This window comes from Polypterus senegalus, chromosome 8 (genome assembly GCF_016835505.1).
Source record: "Polypterus senegalus isolate Bchr_013 chromosome 8, ASM1683550v1, whole genome shotgun sequence".
NCBI classification, from domain to species: domain Eukaryota; kingdom Metazoa; phylum Chordata; class Cladistia; order Polypteriformes; family Polypteridae; genus Polypterus; species Polypterus senegalus.
The window spans coordinates 116297250-116312658 of NC_053161.1; the positions used below are offsets into that span (position 1 = coordinate 116297250).

At 39.1% G+C, this 15409-nt stretch overlaps 1 protein-coding gene across 1 annotated transcript in view; it reads right to left on the minus strand.

Moving 5' to 3' along the window:
- The window catches only part of LOC120534241 (serine/threonine-protein kinase 38-like), a 55128-nt gene that overhangs the window by 8276 nt on the left and 31443 nt on the right, over positions 1-15409 (minus strand). Inside the window, exon 12 of the mRNA XM_039761672.1 lies at positions 9786-9877. Within this exon, the coding sequence (XP_039617606.1) occupies positions 9786-9877 (92 nt within the window). The remainder of the gene's footprint in view (positions 1-9785; positions 9878-15409) is intronic.

A 15409-nucleotide genomic window follows, 5' to 3' on the forward strand; every position in this document is an offset into this window, starting at 1 on the left:
AAACTTAAAGTAACATTGTGCCATGTGTTCCAGAGGAAATGTGTTTTTGGAAAGAAATATCTAAATGCTTTCCCCTTACAAGGGGATGAGGTATGATGTTTGTAAGCAATTATTAGTTGACAGTTCGTATTACTATAGTGCTTATACAGTAGTATATTGTTGAATTCTGTGGATAGATCATAGATTCATTCTGCATGCTAAATAGCCAATTGATTTAATAACTGGTCTTTTTGTCTGCATACTTCATACTTTTGTGTAAGCAAAGCCTTGGTGACGTAAGTGAGACTTAGCATTATATGTCTGGGGTTTAAGGTATTTTCAGTAAGTTTTTGAATTCTCATTTTACACCATATAAACTGGACTCATTTCTTGAACAATAGGCTCTGTTATAACATTCGTAATTTTGTTCATGGATTTGATTAATTGTCATACAGGCATCGGCTTGCGAATGACTCAGTGATTGTAAACAGTCTTTAGTTCACTTTCTGTAGTGCTACATTACAAAAGAAGCTGCAGCCTGTCTTTTCAGACACTCTCTGTATAAAGTATGCTACTGTGGCTGCTCTTGAAGTGTGCAGAAAGGTTGCTTGCATTGCCATCAATGTGTCTCTTACAAAGTTTACATATTACATTAATTGGATCAAAATTCTCTTCTCTGCTTGGATAAAAAGTAACATTTTTGTTTTGCAAGCACACATGTAAACATGCCAGCGAGGGCAAATTGTAGGCTGTTGAGTTTGTATTGTGAACAGGCAGCGAAGTCCAATTAATATTATTTAAAGTGTTAGCCTATTTACCTTAATGCAGCAATTTCTCTGGGTCAGGCAGCTAAAATGCTAACATTTTATTAATAAAATTATGTTATACACATAAGTATAAACGTTGTAAACTATCTTTTGATGTTAAATCTAAAAATCCTTATCATTGTGTGAAACCAATGCCAATATACCAGTAAAGGCAATATAAAACACATCACTAGAAGGGGAGCCAATTTTTGTTAGTGAGGGGAGTCACTGTGAGGATTAAAAAGCTTCACTTAAGTTCTTAGTGAATTGACATAGACTAAGTGGTTTAATGTCTGTCTCAGTTTATAGTTATATGCACTTTAACACATTACCATTGTCTGCATTTGTCCAAAAAAATGCCTGCCAGCCTGGTAACTATGGAGTTAAAATGATTAATTATGCAGAGAAATGGAGAATGGAAGTTGTTTAATTACATTAGACCCACGCAAAGTCGCGATTCTGAGTTTGCGGCCTCAGTCATTCACGGATTTTTCCTTAGAACCTATCTAATAATTGTTACCGGAAACTGCAAATATCCTCCGCAATTTTTATATCTTTTTTCGTGGCAATACTATACTGTAGAGAGAACAGGAAGCAACTCTAGAGGAAAATGCGGCTTGGGATGGTGAAAGTAGCCAATAGAATTTGAAACTGCAACTCCCAACAGTCCCTGCAATGGCTCCGATTGGTTTTCTGCTGAGTGTGCTGGGCTGTTGGGGTCAAAGGATGTCAGCGCGGCTTTTAAAAAAGGGGGCCAGTGACCAAAAATTTTTGTAATTTGTGTTTCAAGTTCCTGTCTGTCTGCCTTCTGTTGGATTATCTGTACTTCGTTTTGTCCTGAATTGTTTCATGGTTAGCGTCTGGATTGTCTGCCGTCTACCTGTGTACATGAGGACTGTAAGTGGATTCATGGCCATCCTGCAAAGAAAGGAGCGCTCCTGAAACTGTCTTCACCACTTAAGGAACTAGCGGTAGGACTATCTTTACATTCCCATTCAACGTGCGAAACTCTGGACTATCTATTTTCATCATTACATTTTATCCGTTGCTGCTTTTCATGAACGTTTTTTTATGATTTATTGTGTGTGTTTTGTTTGTGCTTTGTTGTATATAATGTGTAATCGCCATAAGCGGAACAGGGGTGGTATACCTGTTTTCAATTATTCAATAAATTCTTTATTTGCTGTTTGATTACCAGTTTGCTTTGTTTTTGTCTCTGTTTGTGACTGCGTGCGAGTCGGGCCAAGGCTTGGTGCGTCCCTGGAATCTCCACCATAAAAATAAATAAATTGGCGTCTTCTCGACAGCATAAATCTTAGCGGCATCGGACCGCTACAGCGTTATTCATTTCCCCTTGCTGCTGATTGACTTTGATGCTTCTCCACCTGAGTGTTCTTTGTGTTTTCTGTTTTGTTCCTCTTAACTCGCCACAACCGGCTATAGTCGTTTCCCAGTGCCATTTGCGAGCACGCAGGAGCTGATCAGTCAGTGCCATACATTCGTTGAGCAGCCAGCTCATGACCACTGCAAGTTTCTTGTGAGCAGGGGGGTGAATGCACCCCTAGAAGACACGGACGCTCCTCAAAAAACCCCTCTTAAAAAACGCTAATAGACTTCCTTCACATTGCTCCCTTACTAAGCTGGGCTTACTTGCGGCTGCTCTGTTGCGTGATATGCTTCTCGCGCTACGTTTACTTAAAAGCATGAACAGCACCTGTCCTTTTTGGCCGACTGCTTTGTTTCTCTCTTTCTCTCCTCCCCCAAACATCCTGTGCTCCTGTTGGGGGTCCCACTCCCATTGTGCTCCCCTATGATGTTTATCTATTCTTTAATCGAGAACTAACTGCATTCTGAATTCGTTGATTCAAACAAACATGTTTCTTTCAGAAGTTAAAATTCCTGTCTCTACAATCTCCTGTGTTTCTGTGCAATTCTGTGACCCAAGCGTGACACCCTGCAGCACTTCAGCCTCACTGTCCCTAGGAAGGACTGAACTGCTGCACTAGACTAGCCTGCAAGTATCAGCGCTTACCTCTGTGTGCTTGCCTGCAGTCAATTCAAGCGCAGTTGGCTCAGTGATTTACTGAATTTCATCCATGGTGTCAGTTACACCTTGTACATATTGTTCCAGTAGTTTTTTTTAAATAGTTTTTATAGTTCATTAGCACTGTGTAAAATGATCTGTGCTGCAGTAATTGTGATGCTCATTGCATGAAAAAAAATGTGTTCCATTAAAATTTCACTTTTTCTTTGTGAATTTGACGTTTACTTAAAAAGTGCAGCAAAAAAGTATTTGGCATCCAGGGATGCATTAACCCTCAAGTACAGTGCATCCATAAAGTATTCACAGCGCATCACTTTTTCCACATTTTGTTATGTTACAGCCTTATTCCAAAATGGATTAAATTTATTTTTTTCCTCAGAATTCTACACACAACACCCCATAATGACAACATGAAAAAAAAAGTTTACTTGAGATTTTTGAAAATTTATTAAAAATAAATACATTGAGAAAGCACATGTACATAAGTATTCACAGCCTTTGCCATGAAGCTCCAAATTGAGATCAGCTGCATCCCGTTTCCCCTGATCATCCTTGAGATGTTAATTGGAGTGCACCTGTGGTAAATTCAGTCGATTGGACATGATTTGGAAAGGCACACACCTGTCTATATAAGGTCCCACAGTTGACAGGTAATATCAGAGCACAAACCAAGCATGAAGTCAAAGGAATTGTCTGTAGACCTCCAAGACAGGATTGTCTCGAGGCACAAATCTGGGGAAGGTTACAGAAAAATTCCTGCTGCTTTGAAGGTCCCAATGAGCACAGTGGCCTCCATCATCCATAAGTGGAAGAAGTTCGAAACCACCAGGACTCTTCCTAGAGCTGGCCGGCGATAATGTAAATGTCCTTGAGTGGCCCAGCCAGAGCCCAGACTTGAATCTGATTGAACATCTCTGAAGAGATCATAAAATGTCTGTGCACTGACACTTCCCATCCAACCTGATGGAGCTTGAGAGGTGCTGCAAAGAGGAAAGGGCGAAACTGGCCAAGGATAGGTGTGCCAAGCTTGTGGCATCATATTCAAAAAGACTTGAGGCTGTAATTGCTGCCAAAGGTGCATTGACAAAGTATTGAGCAAAGGCTGTGAATACTTATGTACATGTGATTTCTCATTTTTTTTATTTTTAATAAATTTGCAAAAACCTCAAGTAAACTTTTTTCACGTTGTCATTATGGGGTGTTGTGTGTAGAATTGTGAGGAAAAAAATGAATTTAATCAATTTTGGAATAAGGCTATAACATAACAAAATGTTGAAAAAGTGATGAGCTGTGAATACTTTCCGGGAGCACTGTAAGTGGCAGCTTAAGGGTTAAAGCCCCAAGACGCTGCCGAAACACCCTGCACCTTCTAAGGCCTCTGGCAATGAAAACACGCTTGCATGAATTACAGTACTTATAGCGGTAACATCGGTATTTTACATTCTAGCGTTGCGGGAGACATAGCAGTACAGTCCTGTACAGTATACGGGTTTACCTTTACATTCTTCATTTTTAGGTTATGTATTAAGCTGAGTTTGAAATTAAATTGTTTTGGGGGCATATTTAGGGTTGACAACTATAAATATAGGCTTTTTTATACCACATCCAAAATTCATGGTTTTTCACAATTCACGGGTGCTCTAGTAACGTAACCCCCATGAATTTTGGGGGTGTACTGTACACTGATTTATAGTGTACAAGCCATTTCCTAGTTATACAAGATACATAAATATTTTACTAGATGACAATGCAAAATCTATGGGAGGTTCCTATAACCCCAATAAGCAGAATTGAATTGGTATATTCTAGCTATTTTTATCTGCTTTGACTAAACATTATTCTTCCGTTAGTGCCATGTATAAGGCGTAGAGAGCACAAGGTTTTAAACCGTGCTCATATTTACGTGCTTATGGAATTTGAGTGTATGAAGTAACTCATAAGAAAAAAGAGCTTATTTAAGTGCTGTGCCGTATGTTTAAAGCATATAGAAGACGAAACTGAGAATCTTTAAGTAAAGAAGAAGTAAATAACTTTTAAGCACAGAAATAACTGAAGTTTCTCAAGAAAAGCTAAGTTTAGACAAGATACACTTTTCCCTTTTTTTGCCTTTTATTCTACGTGTGTAACTACTTTTTTTCTTTATTCTTGTGTGGATTATTTGCTTTTAACTTTCACGAAATATTTTAAAAATGAACTTTTGGACAGAGATTTCTTTCAGGACGCGTTTTACCCGTGCTCGATCTCACCTTATACATTGGCGGCTACATAGAGTATACATTCAAATATGAGATTATGGCTTAATTTTAATACAACTGACATATACACTCACCTAAAGGATTATTAGGAACACCTGTTCAATTTCTCATTAATGCAATTATCTAATCAACCAATCACATGGCAGTTGCTTCAATGCATTTAGGGGTGTGGTCCTGGTCAAGACAATCTCCTGAACTCCAAACTGAATGTCAGAATGGGAAAGAAAGGTGATTTAAGCAATTTTGAGTGTGGCATGGTTGTTGGTGCCAGACGGGCCGGTCTGAGTATTTCACAATCTGCTCAGCTACTGGGATTTTCACGCGCAACCATTTCTAGGGTTTACAAAGAATGGTGTGAAAAGGGAAAAATATCCAGTATGCGGCAGTCCTGTGGGCGAAAATGCCTTGTTGATGCTAGAGGTCAGAGGAGAATAGGCCGACTAATTCAAGCTGATAGAAGAGCAACTTTGACTGAAACAACCACTCGTTACAACCGAGGTATGCAGCAAAGCATTTGTGAAGCCACAACACGCACAACCTTGAGGCGGATGGGCTACAACAGCAGAAGACCCCACCGGGTACCACTTATCTCCACTACAAATAGGAAAAAGAGGCTACAATTTGCACGAGCTCACCAAAATTGGACAGTTGAAGACTGGAAAAATGTTGCCTGGTCTGATGAGTCTCGACTTCTGTTGAGGCATTCAAATGGTAGAGTCAGAATTTGGCGTAAACAGAATGAGAACATGGATCCATCATGCCTTGTTACCACTGTGCAGGCTGGTAGTGGTGGTGTAATGGTGTGGGGGATGTTTTCTTGGCACACTTTAGGCCCCTTAGTGCCAATTGGGCATCGTTTAAATGCCACGGGCTACCTGAGCATTGTTTCTGACCATGTCCATCTCTTCATGACCACCATGTACCCATCCTCTGATGGCTACTTCTTCCAGCAGGATAATGCACCATGTCACAAAGCTCGAATCATTTCAAATTGGTTTCTTGAACATGACAATGAGTTCACTGTACTAAAATGGCCCCCACAGTCACCAGATCTCAACCCAATAGAGCATCTTTGGGATGTGGTGGAACGGGAGCTTCGTGCCCTGGATGTGCATCCCACAAATCTCCATCAACTGCAAGATGCTATCCTATCAATATGGGCCAACATTTCTAAAGAATGCTTTCAGCACCTTGTTGAATCAATGCCACGTAGAATTAAGGCAGTTCTGAAGGCGAACGGGGGTCAAACACCGTATTAGTATGGTGTTCCTAATAATCCTTTAGGTGAGTGTATATTATAAGGTACTCCTCACTTTATGACCGAGTTCCGTTCCTACGTATGCGAATTGGTCGATAAGGGAGGAGCTTGCACCGGGAATATAGGATCAAAACTTTTTATGCATTTTTTCCATTTGCCTTGCATACACTTATCTGTCACTTCATCCCAAGCTGATTTAATGCAATCTAAAATACTGCACGATTTACAAAAATCACGAAGGGTTACTATATAATTTTCTGTTGCTGCTACAGCTTGGGAAAAAGTCGTGAGCAAATAAAAGCTTTGAATGTAGCTATAGCGCCCTAAACCATTGGCTGTAGGACAGCAGTTGTGTTTTTAGGAAGATGCACTACCTTTACGTCTGGGTGTAGATCATCAAGATGCTGGGGTGGCCTGGAGCATCATCAAGCAGGAGAATAATTTTAAAAGGAACTCCCATTTCCAAACATTAATGCTGGACTGAGGGTATGAAGCAGTTTAAAAACCAATCTTAAAATAAAGGTTACGTCATCCATGCCTTTTTATTCACACGATAGTAAACGGGCAGACGGTTTTTACTAACGTTCTTTAATGCACGTGGGTTTTCGGAGTGATAGACCAGGAAAGGCTTTAACTTGAAGCCAGCGGCATTTCCTCCCAACAACAATGTGATCCTGTCTTTAAAAGCCTTGAAACCGGGCATTACCTTAGCTTCTTTGTGCATATAGGACCTTTCAGGCATTTTTTTCCACCAAAGCCCGGTTACATCCACATTGAATATCTGTTCTGGGCAGTAGCTGCCTTTTTTCATTATTCCATCCAATTCGTCCACAAATTTTTGTGCTGCTTCTATATCCACGCTTGCCGCCTCACCGCTGATTCTCCAATTATGCAGGTTGAATCTCCGCCTAAACTGTTGAAACCATCCATGGCTTGCTGTAAATGATTCTGTCAATTTTTCGCCTTCACAGTCTCAAAGATACTGCGTGCCTTAGCTTGAATTATTAAAAGGCTTATCGGCATATTATTTTGCATCTGGTTGTCAAACCAGATCGCCAATAATTTCTCCATCTCTTTACTAAGACCTTTTCGCTGCCTAGTTATTATGGCTTGAAATCCTGTCGATGATTTCACCGCCTCTTTCACTTTAACTTTATGCTTTAAAATCGTTGAAATTGTCGAATGTGCCAATTTCAAGTCACATGCTATTTCTTTAACTGTTTTACCAGCTTCATTAGTCTTGTATGATTTTTCTTTGATCATTTCAAGGTCAATAGCTTTCCTTTGTTTATTAACAATTCCTCCAGATGATGCCATACTTTTTCTTTTCGTCGACATCTGTACTATTTTGGGGTTACAAATATATACCAAAAAAAAAAAAAGAGGTTACACAGTGACTGCTTGTGGGAATGAAACTGACTGAAAAAACGCATAGCAAGCCTATAGTACGCTCAGTGCGCATGTCACCATTCGCTACTGACCGACACTCAAGCTGAGAAAGAAGATTCCCCGAATTGCAGGTCGAAACTCGATTGGTTGTAAGTGCGAGTGGTCGTTAAGCAAAGGTCGTAAAGTGAGGAGTACCTGTAAGTATATATTATATATAGCGCTCAGCATAAATGAGTACACCCCACTACATTTGTCAAAAAGCCTTTAGTTTCCTTTCAGTATCAACATTTTCTATGAGATACTGTACTACAAAATACTCCCACAAATGTCGGCCATTGATTGCAAACAAGATTTGTTAATTTGCACACACAAAAGAGTGATTTTCCTAACAAATTCATTCAAGCCCATGTTGAAAAAATGAGTACACCCCAATTATAGTCTTAGGAGAAAAGCCACACTTAAGACTACAAAATTCTAATTAACAGGCATTCAACCACAGGTGAGTCTAATGATTCATTTAAGAGGTGTCCAGCAGACAGGTGACTATAAAAGGGCATTACTTAACAAAGAAAAGTCCTTCCCATTTCATGCTGTCAGCAATGGCTCCACATGAAAGAGAAATGTCAAAAAATCTGAGAAAGGAAATCATTACTTACACAAAAAAGGTGAGGGCTACAAGAAGATCAGCAAAGCTTTACATATCAGTCAAAATACTGTAGCAAAAGTGATCTAAAATTTTAAGAAAGATGGAAGTGCAAACATCTTAGAGACGTCCAGGTTGTCCACGGAAGTTAACATCTCGACAGGAGCGTCTTCTGATGAGAAGGGTTGAAGAAAATCACCATGCAAGTTCACTGCAGTTAGCTAAAGCAGTAGAAAGCCAAACTGGAGTGACCGTTTCCCGTGACACCATACGGCGCACACTGCAGAGGAATGGCATGCATGGGTATTGTCCACGAAGGAAGCCTCTCCTAAAGCCCATGCACAAAAAAGCACGCCTAGAATTTGCTAGGGCCCATGCTGAAAAAGATGAAGACTACTGGGACTCTATACTCTGGAGTGATGAGACAAAGATCACTGTTTTTGGAACTAACGGTTTCAAAACTGTATGGCGTCATAAAGGTGAGGATTTCAAAGAAAAATGCATGGTGCCTACAGTGAAACATGGTGGTGGCAGTGTCCTTATGTGGGGCTGCATGAGTGCTGCTGGTGTTGGGGAGCTGCATTTCATTGATGGTATCATGAAATCAACAATGTACTGCTCTATACTGAAGGAGAAGATGCTGCCATCACTCCGTGCACTTTTCCAACACGACAATGATCCAAAATACACATCTAAAGCTACTGTTGCATTTCTGGAGAACAGGGTGTAGGTGATTGAATGGCCAAGTATGTCTCCTGATCTGAACCCAATCAAACACCTGTGGGGAATTCTGAAGCGACAAGTTGAGCATCACTCTCCATCCAGCATCCAGGCTCTAAAAGAGGTTATTCTTAAAGAATGGAAAAAGATGGATGTTGCAATATGTCGCCAACTTGTTTCCATGCCTAGAAGACTTGGTGCTGTCCTTAAAAATCACGGTGGTCATACAAAATACTAGATGTGATAGTTTTTGTTGCAGGGTGTATTCATTTTTGCTTCAACCAATTTGAGTAAAACTGAAGATTTTGTGATCCAAGTTATATTATTAACTTTAATTTAATGTTATGGAGTTAAACAAGTGTTTAATAAAACTCAGCCTTGTGAAAATTTTGGAAATTGTTCTTTTGTTCATTGAGCTAATGATTAAATTCGTACATTTTAAAGGAGGTGTACTCATTTATGCTGAGCACTAATATATATATATATATATATATATATATATATATATATAAAACAGACAATGTAAATGGCCTGAACATGAAATTGAACTTAAAATTAAAGTAGAAAATGGCTTAAGTACTGTGTATTACCTTCAATATTTCATTATATGCTGTACATTTCCTGATAATTCCATAATAACTTACAATGACTTATTAGTTTTAAATTATTAAACATGTCAAGTATTACTTACCAGGCTGTAAGATATCAGATTCTGGGAATTCATCAAAGTTGGATGTGTCATCAATACTTTTTATTTCAATTGAAATGGCTGCTGGTCGCTCCCTATATAATGAAAGTTCAGTTCAGTAACTCTTTATCATTATATTCAGTTATTTACAATGGAAAATTATAAAACAGAGATTTAGTTAAAAAAAAAACTGCATGCAAAATAAAGTCCAAGTGTCCAATATGTAATTTTATTGTGCATGTAAGCAATGCTATAAACATTTAGGATGTCTAAGCTGTAACACATTAATTGCAACAGGGATTCTGTTTAATAATGTATGTCAGAAACTCAAAGCCAACTAGTAAAAAATATTGCACATTTCCTGAAATTACTGAACTATTAAATGAATACTGCCATCAACCATACTCTCCAAGTCATAAAGTTGATCTTACATCTACAGTAGGGCTGTGCGATATGACCAAAATCTTATATCCCGATATAGTACATTTTCTTTGTATTCAGTGAATAGTTTATATAATCACCACTCCTTTTTTTTTTCATTTAAATTAAAAAAATCAAAAATGAGAAGTACTCAACTTGTAATTATTTCTGTTCTTTTATTTAGAACATTTGAGCAAATGTTTGACTTAGAATGTAAACATAAAATGTTAATGTATCAAATATAAAACACTTTTCAAAAACAAATTACTAAAGGCCCAATATAAAATACTGCTATATAAAATGCCTGACATAAACAAAATGTGAACTGTAGCAGCAATAACTCTCACAACATATATTAAATATAAAAGGATCAAAGCACTAACAACTAAACTATATAAGGCCAATAAACCCTTTAAACAAAATAAATACAAGTCTAACATTAACTGTCAAAACCAAATGTAAACATTGTACTTCAAACTGTAGCAGCAATAAGGCTTACGACAAAAATATATTAAATATATAATATTAAATATAATATTATTTAGGCTACATTCTAGTAAAATGTTAATTTGCACATCGTAGTGTGGCAAATTTCCGTTAATGAGTTACAGCTGATCGCCCCGTGCGTGGGACTGGACGACGCTAACGTGTTGATGCCGTCCAGCCCCAAGCACGGGGCGATCCGCGGTAACTCGTTAATGGAGATTTGCCGTGTTAATGCAGTTGTGGCGTAAACGTAATTTTAACAAGATTAACGCTGACAGCAAACGCTGCAGGAAAATTATGCCTTAAGCAAATTGTTTTGGTAGCAATTAATCTTCCAAGCTTTTAACATGCTCGTTTAAATAGTACCTTTACAACTGTAATATCCTACGTGGCCTGCCTCTCAGTTGTAAACTCTCTGCATGCTCGCTCACGTGCTTTTTGCGGAGGTGGTAGAAGAGGTTTGTCGTGTTGGAGTCTGTGGTAGCGATCGGTTTGCAGCATAATTTGCACAGTACCGTTTTCTGGTCCGTGTCAGACTCTTCAAATCCAAACCATCTCCATACTACAGAGGTAGCCCCTCGTTTAGGAACAAGGTCCTTCTGTGTGGAGCTACCTGGTGTTGCCTCGTCTTCATCAGCCATGCTAGTGTGTCTGCATCCACGTGGTGGCCATCAAAACAATGAAAAAAATATTGCCGTAAACAGTTTATTTTGCGACACCACGAAACAAACGATAGCGTAATGTGCAGCGATAGACGTTTTCATATCGTTATATCGAACAGCCCTAATCTACAGTATACAATGATACATTTGATAGAATATCAGCATTAACATCATCTTTAATACATTGAAATTTGTAGTATTACCCACATTAGCCAGGAGAAACCTTTTTCTCCACTTTCTGTAGTTTGGGTTATAGTCTGGGGTGAGAATATTTTCACATCATTATGCATCACTTCCAACCACTTCTCCTTCAGCTTTATCTCCCCTACCTCCATCTTGGATTACCTCTTTATTCAAGTGTCCTAATACCTTTTGCTCTGCATAAGTAAACGACCTTAGTATGTTTCGGCTCAGCACAACACTAATCATCTCCTCAACAAGTCTTCCTCGTTCGTCCGTCCGACCGACCGTGTTCTGTGTGCCCACCTCTAACAACCTGTACACTGTATTGAGTTACACTTCTACTGCATATGCTGCATGGTCATGCATCCACTTCTTCTATACCTCCTGCTCCTTTGCTTCTAGTCATCATTTTGGCGTTTCCTGCATGATTTTGAGGCATTCCGTTTCCAAAAAATTTTTTACATCTCGTTATCTTCTCCTTCAATGCCACTTCACCTTTTGCAGTTAATATAAGATCATCAGCATACTAGAACTCCCACTGCAATCCTTCATTCATCTCTCTAGTCACCACCTCCATCACTATCACACAAAACAACAGACACTAATCCAAGGTGCAGGCCCCACCAAAATCACATCAAAAATTTCATTAACCCCTTCTACTATTCTGAACACCATTATGCTACTAATCATCACTACCAATCACTAACCACAGCTACAGACACTCACCCACAGATAAGTTTCTTAATGCCTACCTCATCACCTCTCATAAAATCCTGTCAAAACGCCTTCTCCAGAACTACAAATATATAATGCAACTTGTTTCATTTCATTTAATGCTTTTCCTACATTTGCCTGTCAACAAAGATGGCTTCTGTTGTGCCATGAAAACAAAATGTATTTCACTAACTTACTTAATCCTTGCTTCTTTTCTCTAACACTCTTCACAACCACCATCATTGCTTTCTTAAAAAGCTTAATTGTATTACAGGACACACACTCTGGTGGCTTGTGGAGTGTAATGAACACGGTTTTTCTGATTTTCAGCAGTCCTTTCACACAATCATGCTGCACAGGTGTGCTAAACCATTCAATTTCAGGACCTTCTGTTGCCTTCAACATTTCTAACACCTTCAGCTAGGTGCACTGCTTTACCAACCATTATATGCACTTTTGTCATCTCCTCTTTCCAAAGCTAATTGCTTGGTCCTTCTGTTTTTTCCTACAGCAAACCTCATCATCTCTTTCATTCCCCTAATTTAGCATCTTCATGTAATTTTCCATGTATTAATCTCCTTACTGTCAAGCACAATTATCCCTACAGCATTTTCCAAGCAATTCACACCTAATACATTCTGTCTTTCTTTTATCATATATTTCAAGATGCTGAACATTTTCCTATTCCTCATTCTTAAGCTTGCTTATAAAACCTTGGTCTCTTGGCTTCTCGCTCTCATGCCATTGATGTGTAGAACTTGAAATCTCTTGTTTGAAGAGATAAAAAGGTCCCTCCACTTTGAAGGGTAAACATGTCAAATCATGTGCCTTGATCATTATTCCCCTATTTATAATTTCAGAAGCTAACTTTGGAGATGACTGGCTAAAAGCGTTCCATGAACAACAGTGCCCAGACAATAACAGATCAACCCTCTTCTGTGCTTCCCAAAGGTCTGGTATTTGTAGATTATACATAATTTTAACCTAACTGAAAAAAAAAATATTTTGAGAATGGCTTGCAACCAAAGAAAATTTGAACGATTCCAACAATACTGGTACATTGCTATACAGTACAAAACGATAACTTATGTGACCACCAGGGGGTACACCAGCTCCCCAAACCAGATACAGACAGATGCAAGGCACAAGCCACAAGAGAAGCACAACACATATTTTTATTTACAAGGGGGAAATTATTTTCTTTCGTTTCCCGCCACACAGTACCAAGAGCACAGCACAAATAAAGCTGGACACTGCACTTTGACTTCTTTTCTTTTTCTTCCTCTCTGTCTCCTCCTGCCTCCACTGCTCATCCAGCAAGCTTTGTCCTCCTCCTCCCAACTCTGGCTTCCTCGGTGAAGAGAGGCGGCCTCATTTGCACCTGGGAGCACTTCAGGTGGCCCATCAGCATTATCTGGAAGTACTCCTAGGTGTCGTGGAAGCCCATTGTATTATGGCTCTGACTTCTCCTACAGCACCCTCTGGAGGCACCCACAGAACCCAACAGGGCTGTGCTGAACTCTAACTCTACTGTAGCTCTGTGGAAATCCAAGGCACTGGTGCAATCTAGTATCTAGCGCTCTGGAGGAGGTAGTGCCCTCTGCATGTCCGCTTCCCCAGACTATCCACTAAGGAGGCATCCCGGCTGTCCGTCACACTTACCAATATCGGTAAACACAGGAGCTCACTTACATTGGTTCCATTTTATATAGACATAATTGTATGTCTTAGCAATATTTATTATATGAACCTGTTCAAATTTTAGAACTGTATCACAAAACTCAAAACACCACAATATTCTAGACTACAGAATCAAACACAGCATGGCTGGTGTTGGGACTACAGATAACAGAAGCTGCAAGGATGCTAGTACAATACACAATTATTTTTTTCCTGCTGCGACTGTGTAATGCAAAAAAAAACACTCCAGAAAAGAGGAAATTGAATATGATGCATATTTAATAAAAAAAATTATTCTTTGGGTTTATACCCTCTGCAATTTAACTTTGAGTCATATAACTCTTTAATAGTTCTCTCTGAGCGTCAGTGTCAGCAGCATTATTACCCTCAGTGGCACAGTAGAAGGATTTAATTGAGTTAAATTGCAAAACTGCTGTTTGTAATATAATTACTTGCCTTGACTTGGGTTCAATTACGGGAATTTATGGTGTGGTTTTTTCTTTTTTTTTTTTTAAAGAAAATATGAAATGATGAATTGGGCGTTACTCGGTGGCTTTTTAAGTTTTTTACACTCTTGTTTCTAGCAGTGTTGGGGAAAGTTGCCTTTAAAAAGTAACTTAGTTGTTATTATACTTGTTAATGACAAAAAAAATAAATACCTGGTAAGTAAACTACCACTCAAAAGTTTTAGAACACCTCAGTTTTCCAGTTTTTATGGAAATGCACACAGTTTAATGTTCATGTTTCATGAAATCAAGGCATAAAACAAATAAACAATGGCAAATAAAAAGAATAAGTCAAGGAATCATTAAGTGCACAAAATTCTATTCACATTTTTGATTCGTCAGAGTAGCCACCTTTTGCTGATATACCAGCCAAACTGTGGTAACCCCTTTGATTCAAATGCCAGTCACTCCGTGCAAGTCACTCACTCTGCCTGCAGCAAAAAGAACCCCAGACCACCGCACTTCCTCCTCCATGTCTGACAGTTGGTGTCACATGCTGAGGAATCATCCTTTCACCAACTCAATGGCGTATAAACACCCTTAATGATGAACCGAAGATTTCAAATTTTGATTCATCAGTCCATAATATAGTCGACCTTGATATACAACTAGCCTGATGTGCGAACAACTTGGATTTACGACCAAAATTTTTGTTTTAATTTACAACCAACATCTTGCGATACGACCCGAATGTGGTCACGTGTATCCGCTTGTGCCATTGTAAACAAACAACCGAGAGCGTTCGTAAGCGTCAGTCGGAGCCCAGATACATGTGTTTGTTGACGTAATTTCGGTCAGTGCAGTGATTTATCATGGCAAGCAAGATGTATAATTGCTAAGGAAGGAAGAGAAGGTAATGAAGATAAAGAAAGCAATTGTTAAGGGATGTTAGCTAGCAGGCTGGCGCGGCACATGATGAGGTCATCAGGCTGAGTCAGCACCGGCCTGCTTTGGAGCAGTTCACAACACGCCCAGC